Source organism: Mandrillus leucophaeus, unplaced genomic scaffold, assembly GCF_000951045.1.
Source record: "Mandrillus leucophaeus isolate KB7577 unplaced genomic scaffold, Mleu.le_1.0 Scaffold250, whole genome shotgun sequence".
NCBI lineage: Eukaryota > Metazoa > Chordata > Mammalia > Primates > Cercopithecidae > Mandrillus > Mandrillus leucophaeus.
This window is the reverse complement of record NW_012102588.1, coordinates 1,128,065-1,154,745: the sequence shown is the minus strand read 5'-3', so window position 1 is coordinate 1,154,745 and position 26,681 is coordinate 1,128,065. Positions and strand designations below refer to the sequence as shown.

Here is a 26,681-nt window from a genome sequence, read left to right as displayed (position 1 = left end):
TCTACTAAAAATACAAAAATTAGCTGGGCGTGGTGGCGCGTGCCTGTAGTCCCAGCTACGTGGGAGACTGAGGCAGGAGAATCACTTGAACCCAAGAGGTGGAGGTTGCAGTGAGCCAAGAGCATGCCACTGCACCCCAGCCTGGCAACAGAGCAAGACTTTGTCAAAAAACAAAAAAGACAAAAAAAAACATCTATACTGCTGGTAGACTCAGGCAGGAGGATAGCTTGAGTTCACGAGTTTGAGACCTGGGCAACATATTGAGACCTCATCTCTACAAAACATTAGACAAATTAGCCAAACATGGTGGTACATGCCTGTAGTCCCAGCTGCTCAGGAGGCTGAGGTGGGAGGATAGCTGAAAGCCAGCAGGTCGACGCTGCAGTGAGCTGTGATTGTGCTACTGCACTACCTCCTGGGTGACAGAGCAAGACCCTGTCTCCCCCACCCAAAAAAAGAAAAAAATCCAATACTGGTAGGTCTTGGGTCTCTATAAGCCTCCTCAGTGTTGGCTGCATCAGGATATTGGGGGAAATGTGCACCCACACACTTTCCTCTTACTACAAGGAAGGGCATGGAATCATATACGGTATTGACCTGTTGGGCAAGACATGAACACAGTCAAGCTTTGTTTCTTACCCTCTTGGTGAAGCAGAATAAGACCCTTGACTGGGAGAAAATGAGTAAGTGGTGATGCCACAGAAACCTGAGGCTCATTTATTTGGGTGAGATGAATTGTTTGCATGTATCAAATGAGGCTCAATCGCTAGTTCTTATGAGGTGTGACTGTCACACCCACACAGCAAGAGTTTCATTCTTAACCTTGTACCCGGCTGCTGGATGAGTCTGTTTATTCATTACGTTCTCCCAAGGCAAAGGAAAGAACTAGCACCCAGGAATAACAAATGTTTCCTTAAGGTGTTGAAAGGACAGAGTTTAAAGCAAAGGAGAAGACTGTGGACTTCCTGTGTGAAGAGAAAGTCGCCAGGCTGGCACAGAGCCATGGGGGCCTGGGTAAGAGGGCTGCAAACTCTTCTTGGGAGAGACACCCCGCATCCCTTCTGGGAGGGCATGCCCCAGCAGGAGAGATACCTCGCTTTGTCCCTTCTTCTTTCATCTGCTTTGAAGGCACTGGACCAAACTCCTCTTCCATGGGCCTGAACATCCGTTTAACCAGGACACTGCCGCTAGAAAAGATAAGTAGAAATCCTTAAGTAAAACAAGCAAGGTGTCAAAACACACATTCATGTACGTGTCAGTTTCTATCTTTTCCTTTGCTTATACCATCCCTATGCTCTATAACTGGATCCACTCACCAACCTCCTCTTCCCCTTGCAGGTCCCAAGCAATCCCTGTCTGAAGCAGCACACACACCACTATCTTTAGGGCATGGACCTAGCGTGCTTCCCACTGCGGAATATGGATCCACAAAGGTGAGACTTCAAAAGTGGGTTTTCCCCACTCTGTCCTACACCTATCCCTTCTTTCTGCTCAAGATCGGGGCTGGGGGGAAATAAATCCCTGGCGTCCGTATGGTGTTCAAGTCACATCAGCCCCTCCCAACCGGCTGAGGCCTGGGTGGCCTCCTCCCTTTTGCCAGCCCTCTTGGGAGGAACAGCAGAGACCTCTGGAAATGCTGTCAGCCTGACGTGAGTTCTGTGATGTGGCTTTCCTGCCTTCCTGCATTCTACTTCTCCATCTGGCTGCAGCAGATGAGACTGCAGTGGTGGAAGTTCCTTAGACACCCAGACCTCACTGCCCAGGCCTTTGCTCTTTCTCAGGAGAGGTTTGCAGTCCCCTTTCCCAGAAGCCTGTGGTGCTGAGGCCTTGTGTGTCCCCAGCTCGGCCGGTTCTGATGTTTCTGCATTTCCTCCCACAGTCCCTGTCCATTCCAGGTATCCTAAGCAAGGGGAGGAATTTTTTTTTTTTTTTCTGAGAGAGAAACAGAAACTGAGAGGATAGAAGTCATTGATAATGAGAAAATGTCCCCGAATGGAATCTGTTTTTCAAACCTTCAAGGGAACAGATGCAGGTTTTTAGAAATTTTTAGTGTCTCTGAAGATTCCTGGGACCCGGTGCTGATCACAATCCCAAAAGACACAATCCCAGGTGCCATGATCCTGAATGCTGAAATCCCAAAAATACGACGTGAGGGATTTTAGACTTCAGGGCTTTTGATCTTTTGAGATTTCAACATTCAGGATTAAGGCCCAAGCTTCCAGGGGCCAGGCACGTGAAAAAATGCGAGATGGGTAGCTCCGCACGGCTGTTAAGACAGGAACTCTGAGATCACATGACCTCGGTTTAAATCCCCGCCTTACAATTTGCTATAGGAGCCTGGACCAGTTCCTCAACTTTCTTGGGCCTCAGTCTCCTTATCTTTAAAAGGAGGCTGTTAAGAAAATTGAATAAATCCCCATGTGTAAAGCACTCAAGGCTCCCTGATACATAGTAAGCGCTCTTCAAGTGTTAGGTGAAGATGATGATGATGATGATATGACAACAAGTTGGAGAGATTAGAGGAAGAGAGACCTTGAGAAGAGTAAACAAGGCAGACAGTTTGAAAGATGTTCGAGTTTCCATTTATCATCAGATAGCAGACATCCCAAACAGCCACTTTGGTCACCTGAAGGACTAATGTTGGTAAAGCTCCCTGCATGGGAGATTGACAGTATTATCAGTCCCAAGCTTTCAAGATCATGCAAAACCTTCAACTCCCCATCAGCATTATTGTCATTATGAAGTTATGTATCAATTCTCAAGTGAAGTTAATGGTAGGGTCTAGTGGTAAAAAGAGCACATGGTATATGGCTGGGCATGGTGGCTCACGCCTATAATCCCAGTACTGTGGGAGGCTGAGGCGGGAGGATCACTTGAGGTTGAGAGGTCAAGACCAGCCTGGTCAACATGGTGAAACCTTGTCTGTACTAAAAATACAAAAATTAGCTGGAGGTGGTAGCGCACGCCTGTAATCCCAGCTACTCTGAGGGCTGAAGCAGGGGAATTGCTAGAACTCGGGAGGCAGAGGTTTCAGTGAGCCGAGATCTCATCAGCCTGGGTGATACAGCAAGACTCCATCTCAAAAAAAAAAAAAAAAAGAAGCACATGGTATAAAACTGTGAACAGTCCCCAAAGTATTTCTGTTAAGTCTAACAGTTTAAGTTATTAAACCAATGCTGCTTTAATTTACCTTCTCATACTAGCTGGTCTAAAAGGCATATCTGTCCTTCAAAGTCCTTAATAAGACTTCAGATGTTACAAAGCACATTTCTCCTCTGTCACTGAAGTCTTACGAGCACCCTTGAGCCAGCCGAGGCAAAGACTAATTTTATCCCATTTCAGTGATGACAAGAGGTACAGTGCGTTCAGTGTCAAATGCAGGGCAATGCAACTGATATGTGAAACAGGCTGTTCAGAGAAGCACCTTTGAGGAAGCGACCTCATGATAAAGCTATTCAATAACCCTGAGATAATGAGGAAGGGTATGAGAAATGCTCTTCAGTGTCAGCATCCTCTTCATTTATTTCCTGGTAAGTCAGACTATAGAAACAACTAGAGAAAAAATATAAAACCCAGATCCCAGTTGAAGGTGGTAACTTATTAAAGATTTTAGGGCAGTGTTCCCTCCACCTTCCTCTCACTATGTTGTCATAAAAGCAGGTCTGTTACTCTGTCCATCTTGGAACTGAAGTGACCACGGCCTCAGGGCTAGAAGATTTAAAAACCCATTCACAGCAGTCAGTGACCAGTAGTTTAATAATGGGTAAATAGCCTGAAATATCACCAGACACTCCATCATGCTGTGTGAGGGTTCCTAACCTAGTGACTTTCTTTTTCACCAAGCAAGATTTATTTATATTTTTCCAGTTCTGCTGACTTTTGATAGCACCCTGTTCTGAACCATGACCAACTCTGCCATTAAAATAACATCTTGGATAAACCACATTTCTTCTGGGAGTTCAAAAATGCTTTTTCACACTTTCAAATCTGTAAACTCAGTAGGAGTGAATAAGTTTGTGTGGCTCAAATTCAACTGTTTCATTTATTTTCAAAGCAAGGCAAGAAAAGAAGGGCAGCTATGACTGCCCCATTTGACAGATGAAGAAAGCAAATTTCAGGTCTCCTGATGCCCAGTCCAATTGCAGCCTGCCCTCTGTAGCTGTGGGTTCCACATCCATTCTTATAGCTTCAACCAATCACAATAAAAAAATTCAGAAAAAAATTGCATCTGTACTGGACATGTACAGACTTTTTTTCCTTATCATTAGTCCCAAAACAATATAGTATATCAATTACTTACACAGAATTTGCAAAGGATTAGGTATTATAAATAATCTAGAGATGATTTAAGGGAGGACGTGTGTCAGTTATATGCAAATACCATGCCATTTTATACCAGAGACTCTTCTTCAGTCTGTGAATTTTGGTATCCGTGGGAGGTCCTGAGGCCAATCTTCCACAAATACTGAGGGATACATGTACCACAGAAGGACCGGAGAGCAAGAAAAAGATGCTTTCTCTGACATCAATTTCCACCTCCCTGGCACAATATGGGGTTATTATGTAGAATGATTCTAGGCTCAACAGCACATTCAGCCATTACTTGTAGGATCAACTCAGGAAAAGCAAGTCCCTGAGGTGTAAAGGTAGTGTTAAGTTTCATCAGAAAAATAGTGGGAAGGTGTCAGGTCTGAACCAAGGATCTCTGGCCAAACCTGTAAAAGGCAAGGTTGCAGCCTACCTGCCAGGGTCAACTTCACTAGGCATTGTTTGCCTACTGAGGAGGTGCCCAAGAAGAGGAAAGAATGGTGTTGCAGGCACCACGGAGACGTAGTTTGCCTATTTCTCAACTCTGCTTGTGGTGTATGTATGCTGTTACCATGAATGCCCTACCTAAATGGAAGTCCCTTGCCCATGTTACCCTCAGAAAAGAAGTCATCTTATATTCAAAGCTGCACAAAGTCTTTCGCATTATGAAGTAGTGTCTAAATCCATTTATTTTCAACGAATTACTCTTTGGGGAAGAACTTAGCCCAAAATGATTTCAATCAGTGCTGCTTTAGGATGTTTAATAGAAATCATTTGAGAGAATCAGTAAAAAACCAAAAACAAACAAAAACACACAACATACATTTAGTAACTATTAGTGAATTATGAGCTCAAAATTGCAAGTCATAAAAAACTAGGTCAGTAGGCCCCAGAGGAATCATTTTCAAGGGTAATATAGATATTTCTGTTTCCTGCTAAAATGTTATAGCTTGTGGCAAACCAATGTTCCAGCCAAGAAGACTTGAAAAACTGTTGAAAAAAATTTTTTAATCTTATTGAAGGTATTGGAGAGCTGCTGATGAGGCAGCTGGAACCTGAGGAGCTGAAATCTACTGCAGAGAGGTGAGCTGATCATCAGTGACAACTTCTTCTCTCAAAGCACTTGCCAGTTCTTGGTGGGGTGTAGAAGATGAGGCTCAGACCTAAGGGCAAGGATGCTTTCATAGCTTTCAGCAATCTCATAGTGTTTGAGAAACAAAAATTGGGGTTTAGGATTACAAAGGTACCCAGAATTTATTGTCAAACTTCCAGAGAGAAGGGAGGTACAGAGAAGTGAGCCAGACACTCTGTAGTATTCCAGTGAAAGCATTTGCCGAGTTCTTAAGCTGCATAGGACAAGAGAATAAGTTATGCAAAAAGCCCTCGAAAAATCATTGAAGAGGTTTTGGCAGTCTCATCACCCTAAGGAGTCAAAAATCAGGTTATCAGGCCTCACCAAAGAAAAAGACCCATAGTAAGTCCCTCATAACTACAACCTAGGGTGAGCCAGAAGTAGTTTGAGGCTAATACAAACTACAATTCAGGTTTGAGTCAGCTCTGCCCCTGACTCAGTTATAGTGATCTGCACCCACTGAGGCAGCATAACTTTCATAAGAAAGAAATATGATCATATACAATCTCCATAATTTGTATATACATTGTCTACCATTAAATCAATGTTTATCAAGCAGACTAATAAACAGGACCAAAAGAAAAACAGACAGTAGAAACAGACCCACATATAACATTTATATCAGTTATTTGAGGTAAAAAGTAACTTCAGTGATGAGAAAGGACCTAACGTTGAAGATGAATTGTGAAGAATTTCAGTAAGTGTATTTCACAAAATGTGATAGATATTTCTAAACTATACACCATGTTTTTCTTTAAATGTATGTGTAATTAAATTAGCAAAAGGTAGTATCAGTAAATCATTGACTCTTTTGGCTATATCTATAAAGGTTTACCTATTTAGACTGGCCTCAAAACTTTATGTTTTCATCTTCTCCTTGGGAAATTGGGGACATTGCCCAATATTTTTAATCACTTTATATTCAGGTATATTTGGTAATGCATAACCCACCACCTCCTACGTTTCATGGTTTTCTTGGCATCCCTGGCAACTTTATCAAAGAAAAGCACTTGATTCTCTGGAAAATCATTCCTCTAAGAGAAATAGGGCAGGACTCTAGAAGAATTTTATTTTGTAATCCCATAAAAACTGATAATAAACACACAGTGATGAGTTTTTAGATTTAACATTATGTTGATTAAATGCACTCACTGTTGATTGGTTAATAATCTCTGACTCCCCAAAAAGGCAATAAATTCTAGCCAAAATGTTTGATTCCATGGAAGATGAGCAGGATCTTGGTCTCCTATTCTCAACAATGCTATGATCGAGCTCATGGTTTAGTCTGGCAGTGTCTACAGGACCTCCCTCCTGCAGAAGAGGCAGGGCCCTCTGCTGCAGACACTCAGAGCCTCATGAGTGAAGTCACTTCTGAAGCCAACTCTCAGAATGGTGTGAGACCAACCTGGGGGGGTGGCCCAATGTTTACCTTCTTCTGGCTCTTGTTTTCCTAAAGTCTCAACCATTGATGAGATTATACATGGTGGTTCCAAGGGAGATAATGGTATGTGGTGTGCCTTTAAGAAGCATGGGAGAAAATAAATTCTTGGAGAGAGTTGCGGTCTGAGCATCCCAAGCAGCCTGGAAATGGTAAGATCTTGAAGAGAAACCACTGACCTCTGAACACACGATCACCCAATCTTACCAAGGATCCTAGTGCCCCAAATGCAGTGTAGAAGCCACAAAGCTGCTTGACTTGAAGGGGTCTTGCTGCAGGCTGGAAAAAGAGGACCTCAGCGGGACCCACTGAGGACAGAGGATCAGAGCAAGAGGAGTTTCCAAGAAACCAGAGGCCAGATGTAGATGAAGACCAGATCTCCAAAAATAATGGAAATATAATTTATCATCATGCATGCTATTTGCATATCAACTTGCATATTATTTCAGGGGGGTTAAAGCCTGCCCCTCTTTCTCCATAAGAGACATCCATAAATTCCACATTAAAGGACTATTCTCTACAGAAAAAATATTTGTTTAGCTTCTTCTTTCTTTTCATCTCTATCTCCCTCTCTTCCATTTCTCAATTAAGTATCATTTTTTTTCATGGTCGGAATAGAAATCTTAATAACAATAGCTATGACTTTAAAAAAAATCTAATTCCATGTGTCAGGACATTCTATACATTAATGCTTATAATAATGCTAGCAGGTGGGTATTATTATCCTGCTATTTTTAGATGAGAAAAATGAGACTCTAAAAGATTGTTATTTTAAGTTAAGAACTTCTAAGATCAAAACCAGATTCAAATTGTGGCTGACTAACATGATGTTTTTTAAACCCCCAAGTGATTTGATTGTGCAGCAAGAGACCTGGCATTGAGAACTGCTGTCCAAAAGACTCTATTTCTGACTGCCATATTCCCTGCCTACCAGACTGGAAATGCAGAGAAGTCAACACATCTGCGTGATTGTGAGGTTACCAGGAGAGGGGCTCTTGTGTGTTATACCCTCAGTCTGGTCATTGTGTGAGTGATGATTTTAAGCACTCATTTGCATTCTTGAACATGAATGTGAGCATTAATTAATGTATTAATCAATGTGGCAGGGAGAGGAAAGAACATGGCCAATGAGCAGTCCTGTTGGAAGCTGTACAAATACCAGTGAAGCTGGCACTCCTTAAGGTTAGGTGAACACTTATGGTGGCCTCAGATCTGCTCCCCTCTGCTAGACACACTCATCTGGGCTTGTCACAGTCTAGGTCCTACACTCCAAGGAATGAACCAAGGGTGTGCCTTTGTCAAGGCCGGAAAGCTATCTCAGCGAGGGCCTGTCTCTTGATGCCTATTTTGTAGCCGCAGTTTGAGAATTAGACAGTTTGAGGATTAGACAATAGAGCATCATGGCTAAAAGCCAGTGATGGGAAATACAGCGAGACCCAGGTTTAAATCCTGCCTCTATCACCTACCAGCTGTGTGTCTTTGAACAAGTCTCCTAATCTCTTGAAGCCTCAGTGTCCTCATTATAAAATGCGAGTCATGGGAAGTCTGGGAGAATTCAATGAGATCATGCATAAAGCACTTAGCACAGTGCCTAGCCAAGGTATCCAGTCATGTTAATTATTACTTTTACCCATCACTATAGCCACACACCTACCATGTCTTAACACTCAGGCTCCAACACTATTCATGTCACTCATTCAAACTCTAGTGTGATGTGTAAGAGCAAAAGATGCAGGCCTTGGGCCTCATGTTTGTACAATAACACAGGGTGAGCCAAGACAGAGAAGCCAAACCAATGGAGTTACAAGTAGGTCGATGGCCATCTAACTGCAGTCAGCTTGCAAGGAAGGACAGTTTGAGGTGAGAGAGATTTACAACTGAGGCCTGCACATCAAGGAGCTTTCAGCATCTCAGACCCTTCTCACTCATAATACTAAGTTTTCCCATGAGAACAATAGCATGTTACTGTTGGATGGAATCCTCGAGATCTTACGCAAGATCCTCAATGTCAAATTAAGGAAACCAAAGCCCAGAGATCAAGGAGCTGGCCCAAGGCTTTACATTAGTAAGCGGTAGCCCAGGAGTGGAACTCGGGCTTCCTGAGCTCAGAGTCAATGTTGTTTCTGTGACTCCACATTGTGCCTCATTAAACATGGGAATTACTGATTAGAATTGACAGTGCTAGTCATTTCTGTTCATTCTAACCACTGGGAATATAGTATGTATGTGCCAAGATAGAAAGAACAGTCTAATTAGGTATTTAGAAGATTTAGAACTCAGAATTTAGAGGTTAAGTGCTAGATGAGGTTCTGCTCCTCATCAGCTAGGGAATCATTTGACTCCTTTGAGATTTTCTGTCTTTTAGGATAGAAGGTGGCAAACTTTTTCTGCAAAGGGGCAGGCAATATTTAGACTTTGCAGGCCATATGGTCTCTGTTGTAACTACTCAACTCTGCTGCTGTAGCAGCAAAGATGCCACAGACAATACATAAATGAATTGACACAGCTGTTTCCAGTAGCACTTTACTTAAGAACACTTGGATTTTATTTAATTTTCATGTCACACAATATTATTCTTCTTTTGAATTCTTTTCAACCATTGAAAAAAATGTAAAAACCATTTGTAGTTTGCAGACTATACTAAAACAGGCAGTGGGCCTGATTTGGTCCTCTGGCTATAGTTTGCCAACCTCTGCTCTAGGAATAAACTCAGCAATATCTGCTCCATTTTGCCAACTGTGAAATGTTTTGCAAGTAAATATATTAATTATATAAGAATAGGGAAGCCCTGGTTTGACTGTAGCTTGAAGAAAAAAGATGTAAAGATTTTAGTGACACATATGTAATGCAACCAAGAACATAAAGTAGCTATGTATGTAGTTCTAGATTGCTTTGAGTATAAAATAGCATCCAGGTCCTAAGAAGAAATCTTCCAATATAATCTGCAACTCACGTGGTTCAGAACATATATTTATTCTGACCCAGCCAATTTTAAGGAGACTACTAACAAATTTAGTAGTATACCTGGGAGGGAAATTAAGATGTTGAGAAGTAAAACTATATTTTACCAAGAACAGTTGTAGGGAGGAAGGGGATGTTTGAATGATGAGGGAAGATGAGACTTATCCAGAGAGCAGAGCTAAGACCAATGGTAGAAGTCAAAAGAAGGTAGACATCAGCTCAACAGACAAAAGAACTCCCTAAGAGCTGGAATTGTCCAATAGTGTGATGAGCTATCTCACACACATGAACTCTCCATCACTAGGAATTTTCAAGTAGAAAATGGCTGACTGCTTGTCAAATAGGTGGTATAGCTGTTACCATCATCTACGAGGGGAGGTCAGCTAAATGACCTTAAAGTTTCCTTTTGGCCCTAAAATTCTGAGTCTACAAACTGAATTAATGGAGAGAAAGCAATCTGAAGATCTGGCTGCTACTGAAAGCCTGTAGGACCACATTCAGAATGTAGAGACATACGGCGTCTCTGTGACTGTCTCTTGCCCACAATTGAAAAGGCTCTCAGTCCAATTGATATTCAAACCAGCCTCACTACTGGCTTGCCGGGCTAACTTCTTCTCAGGGAGAGGGATTTGAGGGTTGTATGTGCATCCCAGACAGTACCGGAAGTAGGGTAGGCTGTCATCTTTGAGTCTTGCCTCAAGCTCATCTTGATCTTGTGTTGGGGCCAAACAATAGGTAAGAAGAACTACCAAGAAGATTTCACCAACTGGATTATTGATGAAAGGATGGAATGGAAGGAATGGGTCCCTTAGAAAAACAGCTAGTTATTCAAAGGGGTGGGTCATAGGGAGGAAGCGGGTGGGGAAAGAATCCTGGAAGTAGAAAGTTATTCATTCCTCCAGCCCCCAGCCTCCCTCCCAGATGGTCCCCAGAATCAAGTGTCTCTCAGCTGTGAGTCCTGAGGTGAGAGGAGGGTTTCACTTCCTGCCTAGGGTTATCCAGTGCTGGAAGAGTCATTACCACTGACATGCGCTGACTTGGAGCGTTGAAATGAAAGAACCGAGTGTCTTACCCTTCTCGTTCATCATCCGCATTGTAATACACCTGTGGAACAAAACAATAGGCTTACTGTAGGTCAGAGAGAAGAAATGGAAAAAATATTACGTGATGTACAGACTTTCCTAAGGCATAAACTGTCTCTTAAAAAGGCAAAAGACTAATCTGTTTAATGATGCTGTGTGTGTGTGTGTGTGTGTGTGTGTGTGTATTTCTAAGGAAATCCATATTTAACCTCCTTATAATCTCCATGGAGTTAATTCCTAGATTTTAATAAAATAAGATTGGAAATCTGATTATTTCTAGCTAAAGTCAGTCAGATTAGATTAACTATGGCATTAAGCCAAATCTTACTCTTGACATTAAGGAGATATTTTGGTGGGATCTAAAATCCATTGTTTACAAAGGCTCTGGCTTTGCAGGGTGGGTCCTTTCCTGCCCCCTGTGTAGCACAGTGTCTGGAATCAGCTTGCCTGTGGATCAAATGCGGGATGGAGAGTGGGGTAAGAGGGCAGTGTGATGGTAAGTAGGCCTGTCTACTTACTCCCCAAAGGGGCTCAGGGTATCTTGGCATCCCTGCAACCACAGAAATTTAGGAGTCAACAGTCTTCAGGCCAGGAAAGGTCATTTAGCTCTGGAAAGTGTTCCTGGCCAGAAGGAAGATCTCCAAAGACAGACTTTAGGTAGTTGGCATGGCAGAAGGCAGAATCAGATTAAAGAAATTATGAAGCATCCTTATTATTTTATAGAAAGAACCATGGGAGAAATCCAGAGGGCATCTGCTATGTATATATGTCCTCTTGACCCAATTATCTGTAAACATTAATTGTGAGTCTTTTGTCATCTTTATCTGTGTGTGTCAGGACTGTTGTGTTTGAGCGAATAACAGGACTGTTGTGTTTGAGTGTGTTTGAGTGAGTTAGTATCAGGTATTTACATACTAACTCAACAGTAGCCTCTGATTCTAGTACATTAGTCACTGTCCCTGCCTCTGCCTGGGTGAGAAACAGCTGTGTCTAGATAGACAACCTCCCTGCAAACCTTCTCAAAGGCTTTTGGCAGTTCCTGGGATGCCGTCAAGCCTAGATCTAGTTACAAAACAAGACTGGTTACCTGGAACTCTCCGGGAATGAGTCATTCTAGTCATTAGCTCAGATTTCTACAGGAATTTGTCCTCTTAATTTTTTAATGGCTATGGTGGTTTTTGACTGCAGTAGTTTTTGAGATGCTACAAATCCTTGCGTCTCTCTTGCTCCCCTTTCTCTTTCTACCCACTTAAGGGAAACCAGCCATATCCACTGGCCTGCCACTGCTGGCTCTTGTTTTGCAGGTCAAAGTTAGCCAATCTCTGCTCCATCCCCAAATCTAAGGCCATGGCACTGCCTCTTCTCTCCCGTCTTTGGAAGGATCTTTGTATTGTATACTTAGTTTCTTCTTAAACAGAAAACAGAGGAGGTAAGTTTTTTCTTCCCACCGGAAGTCTCAGCATGGCATTCAGAGCAACTGTCATTGGGATGTACAAGGAATAGGACTGCCTAATTTCATGAATATGGAGTAACCCACCTAAGTGAAGGAGGCTGGGGCATTCCACTGGCCATGCAACTGGATTATTTTGATAAAGTTCCCCATGTTGGCTTGTGTTTTGCTGCTTTCTTTAAACGTGGCATAGTGCATCTATCTGGCCTGACTACTGGCCTCTGCAAAGTTGGTTGGTGACTCAAAGATGGAAGCAGCCTTCTCTTAGGTGTTTTCCCACCCTCCAGAATGTTCTTTACATCACTGTCCCTTCTTTGTCATTTCTCCTCCTTGCTCACAAGGACCCGCTATTTCTACCATGTCAGCTGTTGGGCCCATTGCACTAACTTAATTTTTAGAGCATGTTTTTCAAACTTTAGAGTGCATAAAAATATCTGGAGACTTTATCGTAAATAAAAATTCCTGGAACTCACTTGGGGAATTTTAACTCAAAAGATCAAGGATGGAACTCAGGAATCTGAATCCTTATCAATAACTCCTATGATTTGGAAAAAGTTTTTTTTTTTTTACAAACAACAGTGCAAGAAATGGTTTCTGAGTGTGTGAGAGAGGAGAGGAGTCCTCCTTGGGCTCAAGAACTTTGAGGAAGGTTGATGCAAGCAAAGTAGACATTATCTAAAAAGACAATGCCTCTGCATCCCACCATTTTTCCCAATCTCGCCTAATCACATGACCTTTAAAGGCATCCAGACAAAAACAGCCTGAATATCAGGGCTTCAATATCAGGTGAGTGAGACTGAAGGGCTCCATAGTGCCTGCACATTGGATTTATTCCTTCATAATAGTTTTGATCAATGTCTCAAGAATATTTCAATCCACATGTGAATCAATGAGATAATGGGAGAGGTGGGGGGCAGGTAGCCTGACAGCGAAATACCCACTCCCCAGGTCATGTCCTTGAGTGAACAAGGACTGCTGCCCTGTAGCTTCAGCATAGCTTGGGAGTGCCTCACTGCCCATGAGAACCACAGGGCTGCTGGCCCTGCAGTTGTGTACAGCTGCAATGCAGCTGATTTTAGCAAGTCTCAGGACTGTAGTGGTTTTTGAGATGCTACAAATCCTTGCGTCTCTCTTGCTCCCCTTTCTCTTTCTACCCACTTAAGGGAAACCAGCCATATCTATTGACCTGCCACCGCTGGCTCTTGTTTTGCAGGTCAAAGTTAGCCAATCTCTGCTCCATCCCCGAATCTCAGGCCATGGCACTGCCTCTTCCCTCCTGTCTTTGAAAGGATCTCCCAGGCATCTAGCTTTTTTGAGAAAAGGCAGTCTGAAAGTCCCTAGCCACTGTCCAAGCTCCTTTCCTTCAGCTAAGCTAGCTGATCAATCACAGGATAGTCACAGGTTGTTCTAGGGACAGCTGAGTGTGTTCCTTTGTTACCAGAAACTCAGGGCAGGCTTCTTCATTGATCCTCCTCTCCCAATCCAAGGCCATGGGAGAAGGTTGAGAGCTCCGAGGAAGGCCTTCAGATATACAGGGGAATATACAGGCAGGATATACAGGGGGTGCTGACTGGGCTGCCTGGCAAATGCTGAAACCAACAGACTGAAACATCTGCACTTTCCTTCTGATTCTGCCTCAGGCTGACAGCCGGGCTCATGACACCTGGGGGCAGGATAGGTCAGTGGACTGACAGTCAAGAGCAGCCAGATAGGGCCACTTTTCCTCCTCAGATTAATTTACACTTTGTATGTTTTGGAGAAATCTTGCCAAGAGAACTGGTCAGGTTGTTAGCTTTGACATGGAACTGAGGTCGGAGTCATGACAGTAAACTAAACAATAAGAACAATTTAACTCAATTATCCCTTCTTCTGGAAGGCATGGAAATCTAGCTTCATAAAATCCCATGGGGCACAGACAGTGCAGACACAAATCATCACCATGGTCTTAGGAATTTAAAAAAATAGGTATTGGCATGCTTATCTTGACAAATTATAAAATTCCTCCTCCCCACTTTGTGTCCTTGTTCTTATCCAACAAGTAAGACAGGATGAAAATGTTAAATCAGTTTTTAGTGTTAATGTGTTTTCAGAAACAGCTATAGGCATTTTATTACCATGTTGGGTCATGAATAACAACAAAAAAGCCGTGGTTGTAGAGTTACTCTGTCTCATGAATCTAATGAAAGAACACAGAATACTGGGGGACAAAATACATCTAAAAGAGAAAGTAAAGCCAGTAGTGATTTCTCTTCCTACACTAAGGTCAATTCCAATGAGTGTCTGCATGCTTAGAATGGAAGAAAAACTTAAATGCGTCAGTATACTCCTATTTCTCAAAACAGATGTTTCCTCAAAGAACTTTGGGTTTAAAAGAAAACTCATCGAATCAAAAATTCATTAAAACCCAATTGATTTGGTGAAAAACAATTCTGGTTAATGCTAAGGAAATAATTATTTTTTTCCTTTTTCACACAATTTTTTTTTATCACATAACAGAAATAATACTAAAAACAAAAACAAAAAATCAGCCATATCTCATAACCCTGTAAAAAGTGTTGCAATTTTTCTTGCTCCCTTCAAATTCAGTTATATGTTTTGGGATCATAATATGAACACAAATTACTATTCTACATTTTTTTTTCCACTGAACATTATCATAACTAGGTCCCATGTTGCTACGTAGTTTACATAATTAAAATTTTAGTGACTGCATAATATTCCATCAACTTGAGCTACCATAGTGAGTTAATTATTGGACATTTACGTTAGTTTGAAATATTTCGTTTCACTTGTAGATATAACTAGAAGACAGAAATTATTTCTTAAGGGAGCTTCTCTACAACCTCATTTTTATTTTGATGTGAAATGATTTACCTATTAAATGGGAACTTTTTATTTACTAAGCGAAAATTTGTTGAATGAGTTTTATTTAAGCTGAGACTCCCCTTGTGCAACTTTATGAAGTTATAGGTGCAGTTTAACTTCCCACCATTAGGTGGAGCTCTATTGTGTCAGGATAATCCCCGCCATGACAAAGCTGACAGAACAAAACTTACAGGTTATCAGCCTTCTCGCTTTCTTTCTCTTCCACGCTTTGTCAACGCCTCACTAATATCAGCTTACTCTCCTCTTCGACCTAGTTTCCTCTCCTGAGACATTCCTTTCTATAAAAATGCATTTACTATAGGGAATGACATTGACTTTTTCTCTAGCGAATGGAAGGTAAGTTATTTTTAAGGTCAACACTGTCTTGAAATGCTTCTATCTTAAGGCCCTACCTTCCCTGTGGATGGATGGGAGGTGGGCGTTAGCTGGTAGGTCATACCTGTCCAGTCCTCTGCAGGTTTGCAAAGTGAACATCAGGTATGAAGAGAACTGGCTGTGAGTGGAGATCAGGCATGGTTTTGAAGTAGGTGATGTCACTCTTCTTCTGTAAAGGTATGGCGGCCAACTTCCCATCAGAGGCTGGATGGGATCACAAAACTCATAAATGAGAGAGTCATATATGACTAAGAACTCTCAATTCTAAGTCCTAGTCTTAAAGTCCACGATTTTCTCCTAGGAAGCTTTCTGAATACCATAGATGTGAACACACTTTGACACCTCCCACCACCTGATCCCAGCAAAACCAGCAGGAGCATGGACTTCAAGTGAGCACTCCTGAGGTGAAGCTCAACGCCCCTCACACCCTCCTATCCCTTCATGCACCCAAGATTCCTTGTCTGCAGAAGGAGGATGCTGGTCTCCACGTTATTGCAAAATCCTTCCTAGCTCAAACACACTGTGCTCATGTGATTCTATTTGCTTTTCACAGGGATAATCAATCACCCTGTCTCCACTGCCAGGGGAAGGCAAACCATGCCTTGCATGTATGTAGTTTTACCTGCAACCCACTTCTTCCACCTGTTCCCCCAGTGGACACAGCCCACCTGCAGTCTTTAGAAAGCAACATTAGTCTCAGTGAAACTCACAGCTGTTACATTGAGTTTGGGAGGCCTGGCCTTTCCCTTTCTTCCTGTTCTGCTTCCGCTCTTCATCTCGGATTTTTCTTTCTGCTCCCTGATAGGAAAAAAAAAAAATACAGACAATGCCAGGCATATTAGCAGAGCATGCAAAAGTCATGTCACACATAAGTCATGAGGATATGAAACAATGCAGGGGAGAAGGAAACCAGGCAGCCCCATTTCTATTCCTCTGGCAAGGTTGGGCTTTGGTTCTGAAAGCCAAGACCACTCATAAGTCTACAGCACATTTGTGTCCTGTGAGTGATCCTGCCTCTCCCAGATTTTCTCTCCTTTTTTGGTATCTTTCCTATTTAAAGAAATTCAGTTTTGAATCCATATGGAAAAAATCAACACAGTTCGCTAAACCAATGAAACCCATTAAGTGACTTTAGTGATTATAATAAAATGTCAGAAGATGAATCATTGACCCATTATATTTATTCCTAGGCATGGAGAGGGTTTTAAAGTGTGAATTCCCTATAAAATGTTTCCTTTGCTTTCCTTTTAAACTTTAAAAAATTATTACAGTGGTGGAAATGAAAGAAGCCATAAGGAAACCACACAAGATGTAGGACTACTTTGTACATGTAAGTATGGTTTTTGTTTTTGTTTTAATATTTCCATATGTTCTTAGAGAGAGTGTTCATTCAACCAAATAGAAAAATGTTTAGTCTATTAAACTCCTGTTTGCTCCTCTGTTTTTGCAATTTGCCTTTTTCATGGGCTCCTCTTGCCAAATCGCCAAATCGCATCCTACTTAACCATTTGACCACCACCCTGTATCTCTTTACTTCATGGCCTATAATGATGCCCTATCTTTTCTCTTTGGTTATCTCTCTATGAGCTTTGCTAACTCATTTTCTTTTCCTTATCCCCCAAATACAGACATTCCAAAATGGATTCCTTTTCCTTGCTCTATCTCTACTCTTGCCGTGGAAGAATTAACCTGTATCTTCGTTTTCACAAGGCACTAGGTAGGTGACACTCTGATCAACATCTCCCACCTAAACTCCTTCCCTAAGTTTCAGATTCATGTTTACAGTTCTTGCCCATTGTGGTGGCATATTTAGGGAGCAGCAATGCATAGAATGGCCAGCAACCTTTCACCCTTCCAAAATTGTCCCCAAATCATCACATATAAAACAGATAGATTTAACAACATAAAAATTTAATCCTTCTGTATGCAAACAAATCAATTAAAAGACAAAGGAAAGGTTGGCAAAAATACTTGCAATAAAATATCACATAAAATGTCAAATCCTTAATATATAAATAATGATTCAAATTTTAAAAACAGCTAACATACTAATAGAACAATGGACAAGAGTCATGAAATAGGCAATTCACAGACAAAGACACACACATGGTTTGAATTATTACAGGACAATGAGATATATTTTTTGCTTATCAAATTGGCTTTTGTAGAAAAGCAGATTCCCAATTCTGGCCAGCATGATGCCATGACACAGTGAGAATTTATGGTTAATGAAGGCTTCACAAAAGAGATGGCTTATGGCTTTAAACTAATTTTTGGAGAATGAGTAATAATAGCTAACTCTGTGCCAGGGAATTTCTAAAAGCTTTACATAATAGAATTGAAATAGCTTAATATTTTAACCAGATCATTTAAATGTGCATTTTTATATTTTAAAAACTACCAAATGAAATAATTGTTTTACTTACTACCAAAAGGGGGAATTTTATAGTGCTTCATATGAAGTTTTGAATTGTCATTGACACTTGCAGATCATGGAAATTCACAGCAAAAGGGGCATAAAATATAAAACTATCTGCTAGGAAAATCTCTTCCTGATATATAAAGGTTTTGTACAGTTTTGTGCTAGAAAACATATTTTCAAAAAATGAAGTGCTAAATGCACAGATACAATCTTCAATTGGATGTGAAACATAAGCAAAGGGGTTCTTTAAAATACTAAAGTCTGTAATAGGAGCTTTTTTTTTTATTGGGTCCATGTAAGGCATTTTTCTATGTGCTTGGGGCTCTGTACAATATAACATTTAATAGAAATAAAATTTAGATTTTGTTAACCTGTATAAATTATAGCTGCCCCCAGAAACACCCCAAGTTGGGTCAAGGAATTTGATTTCTGAGTTAATGTTTTATTTTGTACTATTTATGAGGAAAGGGAAAATAATTAATCTGTTTCAAGATTTATACAGAAGCATACCTCAGAGGTACTATAGGTTCAGTTCCAGACCCCCATAAAAAAGAAATATTGAAATAAAAAGAGCAACACTTTTTTTTTATTTCCCAGTGAATAGAGAGGTTATGTTTGCACTATAGTGTATCAAGTGTGCAATAGCATTATGTCTTAAAAATGTACATATCTTAATTTAAAAATACTTCATTGCTAAAAAAATACACACTAAAGCTTTAGCAAGTTGCAATCTTTTTGCTAATAGATGGTCTTACTTTGATGTTGATAGCTGCTGACTGATCAAGGTGGGTTGCTAGTTGGGGTGGCTGTAACAATTTCTTACAATAAGACAAAAATGAAGTTTGATGCATCAATTAACTCTTCCTTTCAGGAAAGATTTCTCTATAACATGTGATGCTGTCTGATAGCACTTTACCCACAGTAGGACTTCTTTCAAAATTGGAATCAATCCTCCCAAGCACTGCTGCTGCTTTATCAACTAAGTTTATGTAATATTCTAAATTCTTTGTTGTCATTCCAACAGTGTTCACAGCCTCTTCACTAGCAGTAGATTCTATCTCACTTTCTTTGCTCATCCATAAGATGCAACTCCTCATATGTTTCTTATGAGATTGCAGCAATTCAATCACATCTTTAGGCTCCACTTCTAGTTCTAATCTTGCTGTTTCCATCACATCTGCAGTTACTTCCTCTACTGAGGTATTGAACACCTCAAAGTCATCCATGAGGGCTGGAATCAACTTCTTCCAAACTCCTGTTAATGCTAATATTTTGACCTCCTCCCATGAATCACGAATGTTTTTAATGGCATCTAAAATGGTGAATTCTTTCCAAAAGGACTTCAACTTACTTTGCCCAGAACCATCAGTGGAATCACTATCTATAGCAGCAACAGACTTACCAAACACATTTCTTAAATAAAAAGACTGGAAAATTAAAATCATTCCTCGATCCGTGGACTGCAGAATGGATGTTGTTGTGTTAGCAGGCATGAAAACAATATTTATCTTTTTGTACATCTCCACCAGAGCTCTTAGGTGACTGGGAACATTGTCAATTAAAAGGGATCTTTTTTTTCCTGAGCAGTAGGTCTCAACAGTGGGCTTAAAATTAAGCCCACCAGAAACACATAAGCTGTCATCCAGGCTTTGTTGTTTTGTTTACAGAGCACAAGCAGACCAGATATAGCAAGATTTTTAAGGACCCTAGGATTTTTGGAATGGTAAATAAGCACTGACTTCAACTTAAAGACAGCAGCTGCATTAGCCCCTAATGAGAAAGTCAGCCTCTCCTTTGAGGTTTCAAAGTCAAGCATTGACTTCTCTCTAGCTATGAAAGTCCTAGGTGACATCTCCCAATAGAAGGCTATTTGCTCTACAATGAAAATCTGCTGTTTAGTATAGCCACCTTAATCAATGATCTTAGTTACATCTTCTGCATAACTTGCTGCAGCTTCTACGTCAGCACTTGCTGTTTAATCTTGCACATTTATGTTATGGAGATGGTTTCTTTGCTTGAATCTTATGAAGTGATCTCTGCTGGCTTCAAACTTTTCTTCTGCAGCTTCCTCATCTCTCTCAACCTTCATAGAGTTGAAAAGACTTAGGACCTTGCTCTGGATTAGGCTTTGGCCTAAGGGAATGTTGTGGCTGGTTTAATCTTCTATCCAGACCACTAAAACTTTCTCCACAACAGCAGTAGGGCAGTTTCACTTTCTTATCATTTGTGTGTTCACTGGAGTAGCACTTTTAATTTCCTTCAAGAACTTTTCCTTTGCATTCGCACCTTGGCTAACTGATACAAGAGGCCCAGCTCTTGGCCTGTGTCAGCTTTTGATATGCCTTCCTCCCTAAGCTTAATTATTTCTAGCTTTTGATTAAAGTGAGAGAGATGCAATTGTTCCTTTCACTTGAACACTCAGGGACCACTGTAGGTTTATTAATTGGCTTGGTTTCATATTGTTCTGTCTCAGGCAATAGGAAGACCAAAGGAAGAGAGGGAGAGAGACTAGGGAATGGCTGGTTGGTGGAGCAATCAGAACACACACAATCCTGATCAATTAAGTTCACCATCTTATATGGGTGCAGTTGGAGGTGCCCCAAACAATTACAATAGTAACACCAATCATCATTGATCGCAAACATGACAATATAATAATAATGAAAATGTTTCAAATGTCGAGAGAATCACCAAAATGTGACACAGAGACACGAACATATTCTGTTGGCAAAATGGAGCTGACAGACTTGATCGATACAGGGTTGTCACAAACCTTCCATTTGTAAAAACCTGCTTTCTGTGAAACATAATAAAGCAAAGCACAATAAAATGAGGTAAGCCTGTATATTCAATGTAGAATTTAGCAAAGTCACATGCTTGTTATTTTTCAGGCACTCTTTTATATGCCAAATCCAAAGAATTAATGTAAAACACAAAGTATCTATAAAGCAGATGGTGGCCCTTCTACAAAAGAAATTTCCTGCCCAGAATGCCCAGCTATCAGCATGACAAAACAATTTTGATAAATCCACTCAAGAGAACCACAATTCTTATTTCTAGAATAAAGCTTTTGACTTCACAGTGACCCCGGGAAGCTTCGACACATTCCATTAAAGTAAAGAAAACACTCCTTGAGCAAGACCTTCCAAGTATTCCACCTCTATGATTCTTTGTGACCTGAGACTTTGAGAAAATATTCTTTCCACTGTTATTAAAGTGCAAAAGTCTAGTTCTTCCAGAAGAGAATAATTCGTTACAAATACTAAATTTGTCATTTGAAAATAATTTCCTCCATCTAAATGTTCACTATAGAGTGTTAAATTTGGAAAATATATCTGAAAAATTCCTGCCAATATTGTGATCATTTTTGCCACCACTTGAGAGGCGATGGCTGTCTTTGTTTTTTATTTAACACTTAAGTTGCTCCTGTACATGTATTTTAAGAATGTGGCTTTATTTCTCAGTTTTTCCACCATGCATAGCTATTGTTTGCAGTAACACAAAATCTTCACGAAAGATTGTGAAAGAATTTAATGTTAGCATAAAGATATGCATGTAGGTATCTATATAGGTAGGTATATAAACAGATCCCAAAGTTTTAAAATGTATTAACACATGCATTTCAATAGAAGTATCTTAATACCAAGTATGGTTAGGGAAGCCCTTTATTTTCATCTGCACTCTCGCAGATGTGAGATTAATTACAATTGATTAATTAATTGATTCATTCGAAATCAAGCTGGAGAACTGTAAATAGTGCAGAATTCCATCTCTTGAAAACTATAGACTGTGATGAGAAAAATGCATGGTTTTAAAGCGGAATAGCCCTCAACTCTTTTGCCTGAAAGGACAAGTCAAATTGGGCATTTGTATTTACACACGCATTTGAACAGGATACAAATTAAACTTTTATTTCTCTTTTTAATCTCCCAGGAATCAGTTTTACTTGAATTTGGAAATTAGAGTGCAACAATGATGACAAATTACAGCAAAAGATTTCGGGTCTAGTTTGTTAAATAAATTGACAGTAATTACGATGAATACACCCTGCAGGACCTGTGAGATTTCTTCCTTATGAGTTTCCTGACACACCCCACTCCAACTCTTAACATCAGGATGTGTAACTTCCTGCTAGAACCTCTTGACATCACTACTTACTTGGAATAAATGCTTATCATTTATCCAACATTCTCCAACCATTTTCTTTTACTTAGCACTGATATTTACTAGACTGATATGCAAAATAGGAGCTATTGGAAATGCCACCTACTTTCTGATTGGCAAGGTATTTGTTGACATAGTCCTTCCCAGTTTTTATGCATATTTACAAACATATTCACACAAATAAGTGGTTCTTTCAACCATTTCTTTCCTTGCCACAGATTACCCTCTTAACACGACTTCAGGAAACAACTGCTTTGGAAAAATCCATACAATCCTCTTTTTCACCATCTCCCTTCTACAGGTTAAAATAACTGAATGAAAATGTATAAAACTATTTTCAAACAAAAGGTATAATCAATCAGTAATTGTATCTGCCCTCTTAGTGTCTTATAGTCCCTCTCATTCTAGGACTTAGGTGAACAACAACATAACATTCGCTGTACATTATGCATGCTTTTATTCTTTGTTTTTCTTAGTATTTATTACATTAACACTATAATGTAAAATAATTTTAGGAGAATCCTTAAGCCCTCTCTCTCACTTTCAATTCCAACTACCAAAGTGAATATGAATGGATTGCCAGGTTCCTCTATCCAATTCTTTCCCCTCTTTCTCGTCATCTCTAACTTTATTCTTTATTTCCAAGAAGGGGATTCATGGAGGGGGATTCTACAGTCTCCCCCAGAATATCTGAAATAAAGTAAGAGAATTCAAATTATTTAAATGCTTCCTTATTTTTGCTTTAAAAAATTGTCTGTTATACATCATTTGAAAATGTTTAATATGCTGAATTAAAGATATAAGCTGATTTTTTTGGTTTGGTTTTGTTTCTAAAGCCTACCTTGGCTCTTTGTTGAAGTGTTGAAATGCCAGTTGTCATTTCAGTATTTTATGTATAAAGTTATTTATCAATTCCAGGAGAATGAGTTTGAAATTAGACCTAGATTTGCATCTAACTACTCTGCATTCTCACTGTGTGTCTCTGGGCAAATTGCTTATGCTGTCTGTACCTTTGATATTTCACCATTCCTATACAACTGTGTCTATTAATTTAACAGGCCTCTGGAAACTGTCATGGAAACTTCTCTACTGTCTTGGAAACTGTCCTACTGATTGCTGTGTCATGGAAACTGTCCTACTATGTACTGTCCTAATGTGTACTGTGAACTGTCCTACTGTGTACTGTCCTACTGTGTACTGTGAACTGTCCTACTATGTACTGTCCTACTGTGTGTGTACTGTGAACTGTCATACTATGTACTGTCCTACTGTGTGTGTACTGTGAACTGTCATACTGTGTACTGTCCTACTATGTACTGTCCTACCGTGTACTGTGAACTGTCATGCTGTGTACTGTTCTACTGTGAACTGTCCTACTGTGTACTGTGAACTGTTCTACTGTGTACTGTCCTACTGTGTACTGTGAACTGTTCTACTGTGTACTGTCCTACTGTGTACTGTCCTACTGTGTACTGTGAACTGTCCTGCTATGTACTGTCCTACTGTGTGCTGTGAACTGCCCTACTGTGTACTCTGAACTGTTCTACTGTGTACTGTCCTACTGTGTACTGCCCTACTGTGTACTGTGAACTGTCCTATGTGAACTGTCCTACTGTGTACTGTGAACTGTTCTACTGTGTACTGTCGTACTGTGTACCGTGTACTGTGAACTGTCCTACTGTGTACTGTCCTACTGTGTACTGTGAACTGTCCTATGTGAACTGTCCTACTGTGTACTGTGAACTGTTGTACTGTGTACTGTCATACTGTGTACTGTGTACTGTGAACTGCCTTACTGTGAACTGTCCTACTGTGTACTCTGAACTGTCCTAAACCGTTCTACTGTGTACTGTCCTACTGTCCTACCAATGTCATGGAAACTGTCCTATTGGTTGCTGTGCTGCTCTGATGGCTGGATGATTGGCATTAACTGAAATCATCATGGCCTGAAAGGCCATTGAGACTTTAGGGATATTTACTGCTACGCCGCATGTCCCTAACCCCTATGCAGTTCTTGTTTACGTGTTTTCTTCCTGTTTTCCTGACCATCTCTGCTTTCTCCTGCCACTGCTAAACCAGAACTCTCAGACATGTTAATAGTATTAAACCTTTAATACAACTGACCGCAGCACCTGTAAGAGTGATGGGCTGAATTAACGGCATTTGCAGTGCCTTAGATAAGACTGGAGACTATTACTCTAAGTGATGTAACTCAGGAATGGAAAACCAAACATCATATGTTCTCACTGACATGTGAGAGGTAAGTTACAAGGACCCAAAGCCATAAGAATGATACAATGGACTTTGGGGACTTCTGGGGGAAAGTGGGAGGGGGTTGAGGGATAAAAGACTACAAATATGGTGCAGTGTGTACTGCTTGGGTGATAGGCACACCAAAATCTCACAAATCACCACTAAAGAACTTACTCATGTAACCAAATACCACATGTACCCCAATAACTTAGGGAAAAATAATTTTAAAAAAGAGTGATGGGCAACAGTGAACTGGCTACTAATATCTTCTTCCTATTCCTCTCTCTCCCCAGCATCTAATATGAAGTACTATCCTTTCACTCACAGTTAATCTCTATAAGCAGCTAGTCAGCTTATTTTACTGCTCATATACCCTTCCTATCCTTCCCAGTTTTAAAACAATTGTACGATGTCTACCTTGTCAGAATATACTGTCACACTGTCTCCGCCATCATTTAGAATTAGATCTACAGGTAAATAGATCCTGAATGCGCACCACCCATCGTTTTACCAATATCTTTACAGTAATACTGCTTGTCTAAATTGTGTTCACTACTAGAGTCCCTGAGAAGAAATATTCTCTGGATGTTGGGGATTTGTTTATTTTGTTTGTGCCTGCAGTCTTTACACTTCAAAGTCAATTAGGCTGTGTATAAAATCCTTGGCCCACATTTTCTTTACTTGATTACCTTAAATATCATTGTCTTCTGACAAGGTGTTGCTGTTGAAAAGTTTGATAATCAAATTTTCCTTATAAGTGATTTAATATTTATTTTATTTACTTAGAGGCCCAAAGAAAATTATTTTCTTTTTTCAAAAAGTCCAATAGCTTAACTATTTTATATTGGTTATAGTGGATCAATTCTCCCAAGTGCATGGTGGACTGTTTAAATACATATACTTTCTGTTTAAGGTTTTCCTTTGAGAATATGTATTTAAATGCATATTTAAAGCAATGTATTTTTAGTATTCCATCCCCCTACTTTTTTTTCCTCAAAGATTCCTATTATATGTATATTGGATTTTTTTTTTTTTTTTTTTTTTTTTTTATAGGGTCTTGCTCTGTCACCCAGGCTGGAGCATAGGTCTCCACAACCTCAAACTCCTGGACTCAAGCAGTCCTCCTGCCTCAGTCTCCCGAGTACCTAGAACTACAGACATGCATCACTGAACCTGGCTAATTTTTACATTTTTTTTTGTAGAGACAGGGGTCTCACTTTGTTGCCTAAGCTGGTCTCGAACTCCTGGACTCATGTGATCCTTCCACATTGGCCTCCCAAAGTGCTGGGATTATGGGTGTGAGCCACGCACCCGGTCTATATTACATCTCTGTTACCTTTCTTCTATATCTGTATTTTCTCTCACACCTCTTTCTTCATTTCCTTTGATTTTAAAAATTTTGTTTCCTAGCTTCTTTTCTTAAAGCATTATCTTTTATATTTATTTACTCTGGTGTTGCTTCTAGCATAGTTTTTATTTCTAATCCATTTTAATCTTTTATTTCTAAATTCCTTGAATTCCATCTCATCTTTTTCAAGTCATTCTATTTTCTACACATCTCAAGTTGACTTTTTCAAATTGAGATTTATGTTGATCTTCATAACGTCCATTATTTCCTTAATTTCATTTAGCTTATTTTGAAATATTAGGCTACAGTTTTCACCTGTTTTGTGGGCCTGTCTTTTTGAAATGCATTCATTATTCATAGGGAAGTCAGTCTGATCTTAATCTCTTTTTTCATAAAACATTGTATGGGATTCAACTGCTTTTTCTTTTCTGTTGGTCATTTTCAAGTGAAATGAGTGAGCCAGGATTTCTTCTAGTTTCGTGGCTCCCAGGGTCCCCATCTGGTGTGTTCGCAAAGTGATACAAATATAGTCAGATTTTCTGAGATCTGCCTACTCTGTATCCCTTCCCATCTTCCTCTTCATTTTCATTTTGACCTCTTTCCTTCTCACCTTTTTTTTTTTCCAACTCAGCTTGGACTTTACTCCGAGAATTTTTTTTTTTTTTTTTTCCAGAGCAGGATTTTGTCTTAGAAAGGAACTTTAGTTTCTGACTTCCCAGAGTTCATAGAGCCCAAAACATTTCAATGCTCAGTCCTCTTATACTCACTGGCAAATTAGAATCCACTAGATCTGCACCCTCCCACCCAAGTCTCACATGCTGTCCTGAGACAGCCCACTTCACTTTCCAGTGAGTACTTTGGA

The 26,681-nt window shown here is 40.1% G+C and overlaps 1 protein-coding gene across 3 annotated transcripts in view; it reads right to left on the bottom strand.

The window, feature by feature from the left end:
- The window catches only part of GRHL2 (grainyhead-like 2 (Drosophila)), a 199,417-nt gene that overhangs the window by 24,746 nt on the left and 147,990 nt on the right, over window positions 1-26,681 (bottom strand). For all 3 annotated transcript variants that reach the window (XM_011983481.1, XM_011983482.1, XM_011983483.1), the window contains 4 exons: window positions 16,343-16,430; window positions 15,697-15,836; window positions 10,912-10,943; window positions 1,093-1,187 (listed from right to left, as the gene is read on the bottom strand). In XM_011983481.1, the coding sequence (XP_011838871.1) occupies window positions 1,093-1,187; window positions 10,912-10,943; window positions 15,697-15,836; window positions 16,343-16,430 (355 nt within the window). The remainder of the gene's footprint in view (window positions 1-1,092; window positions 1,188-10,911; window positions 10,944-15,696; window positions 15,837-16,342; window positions 16,431-26,681) is intronic.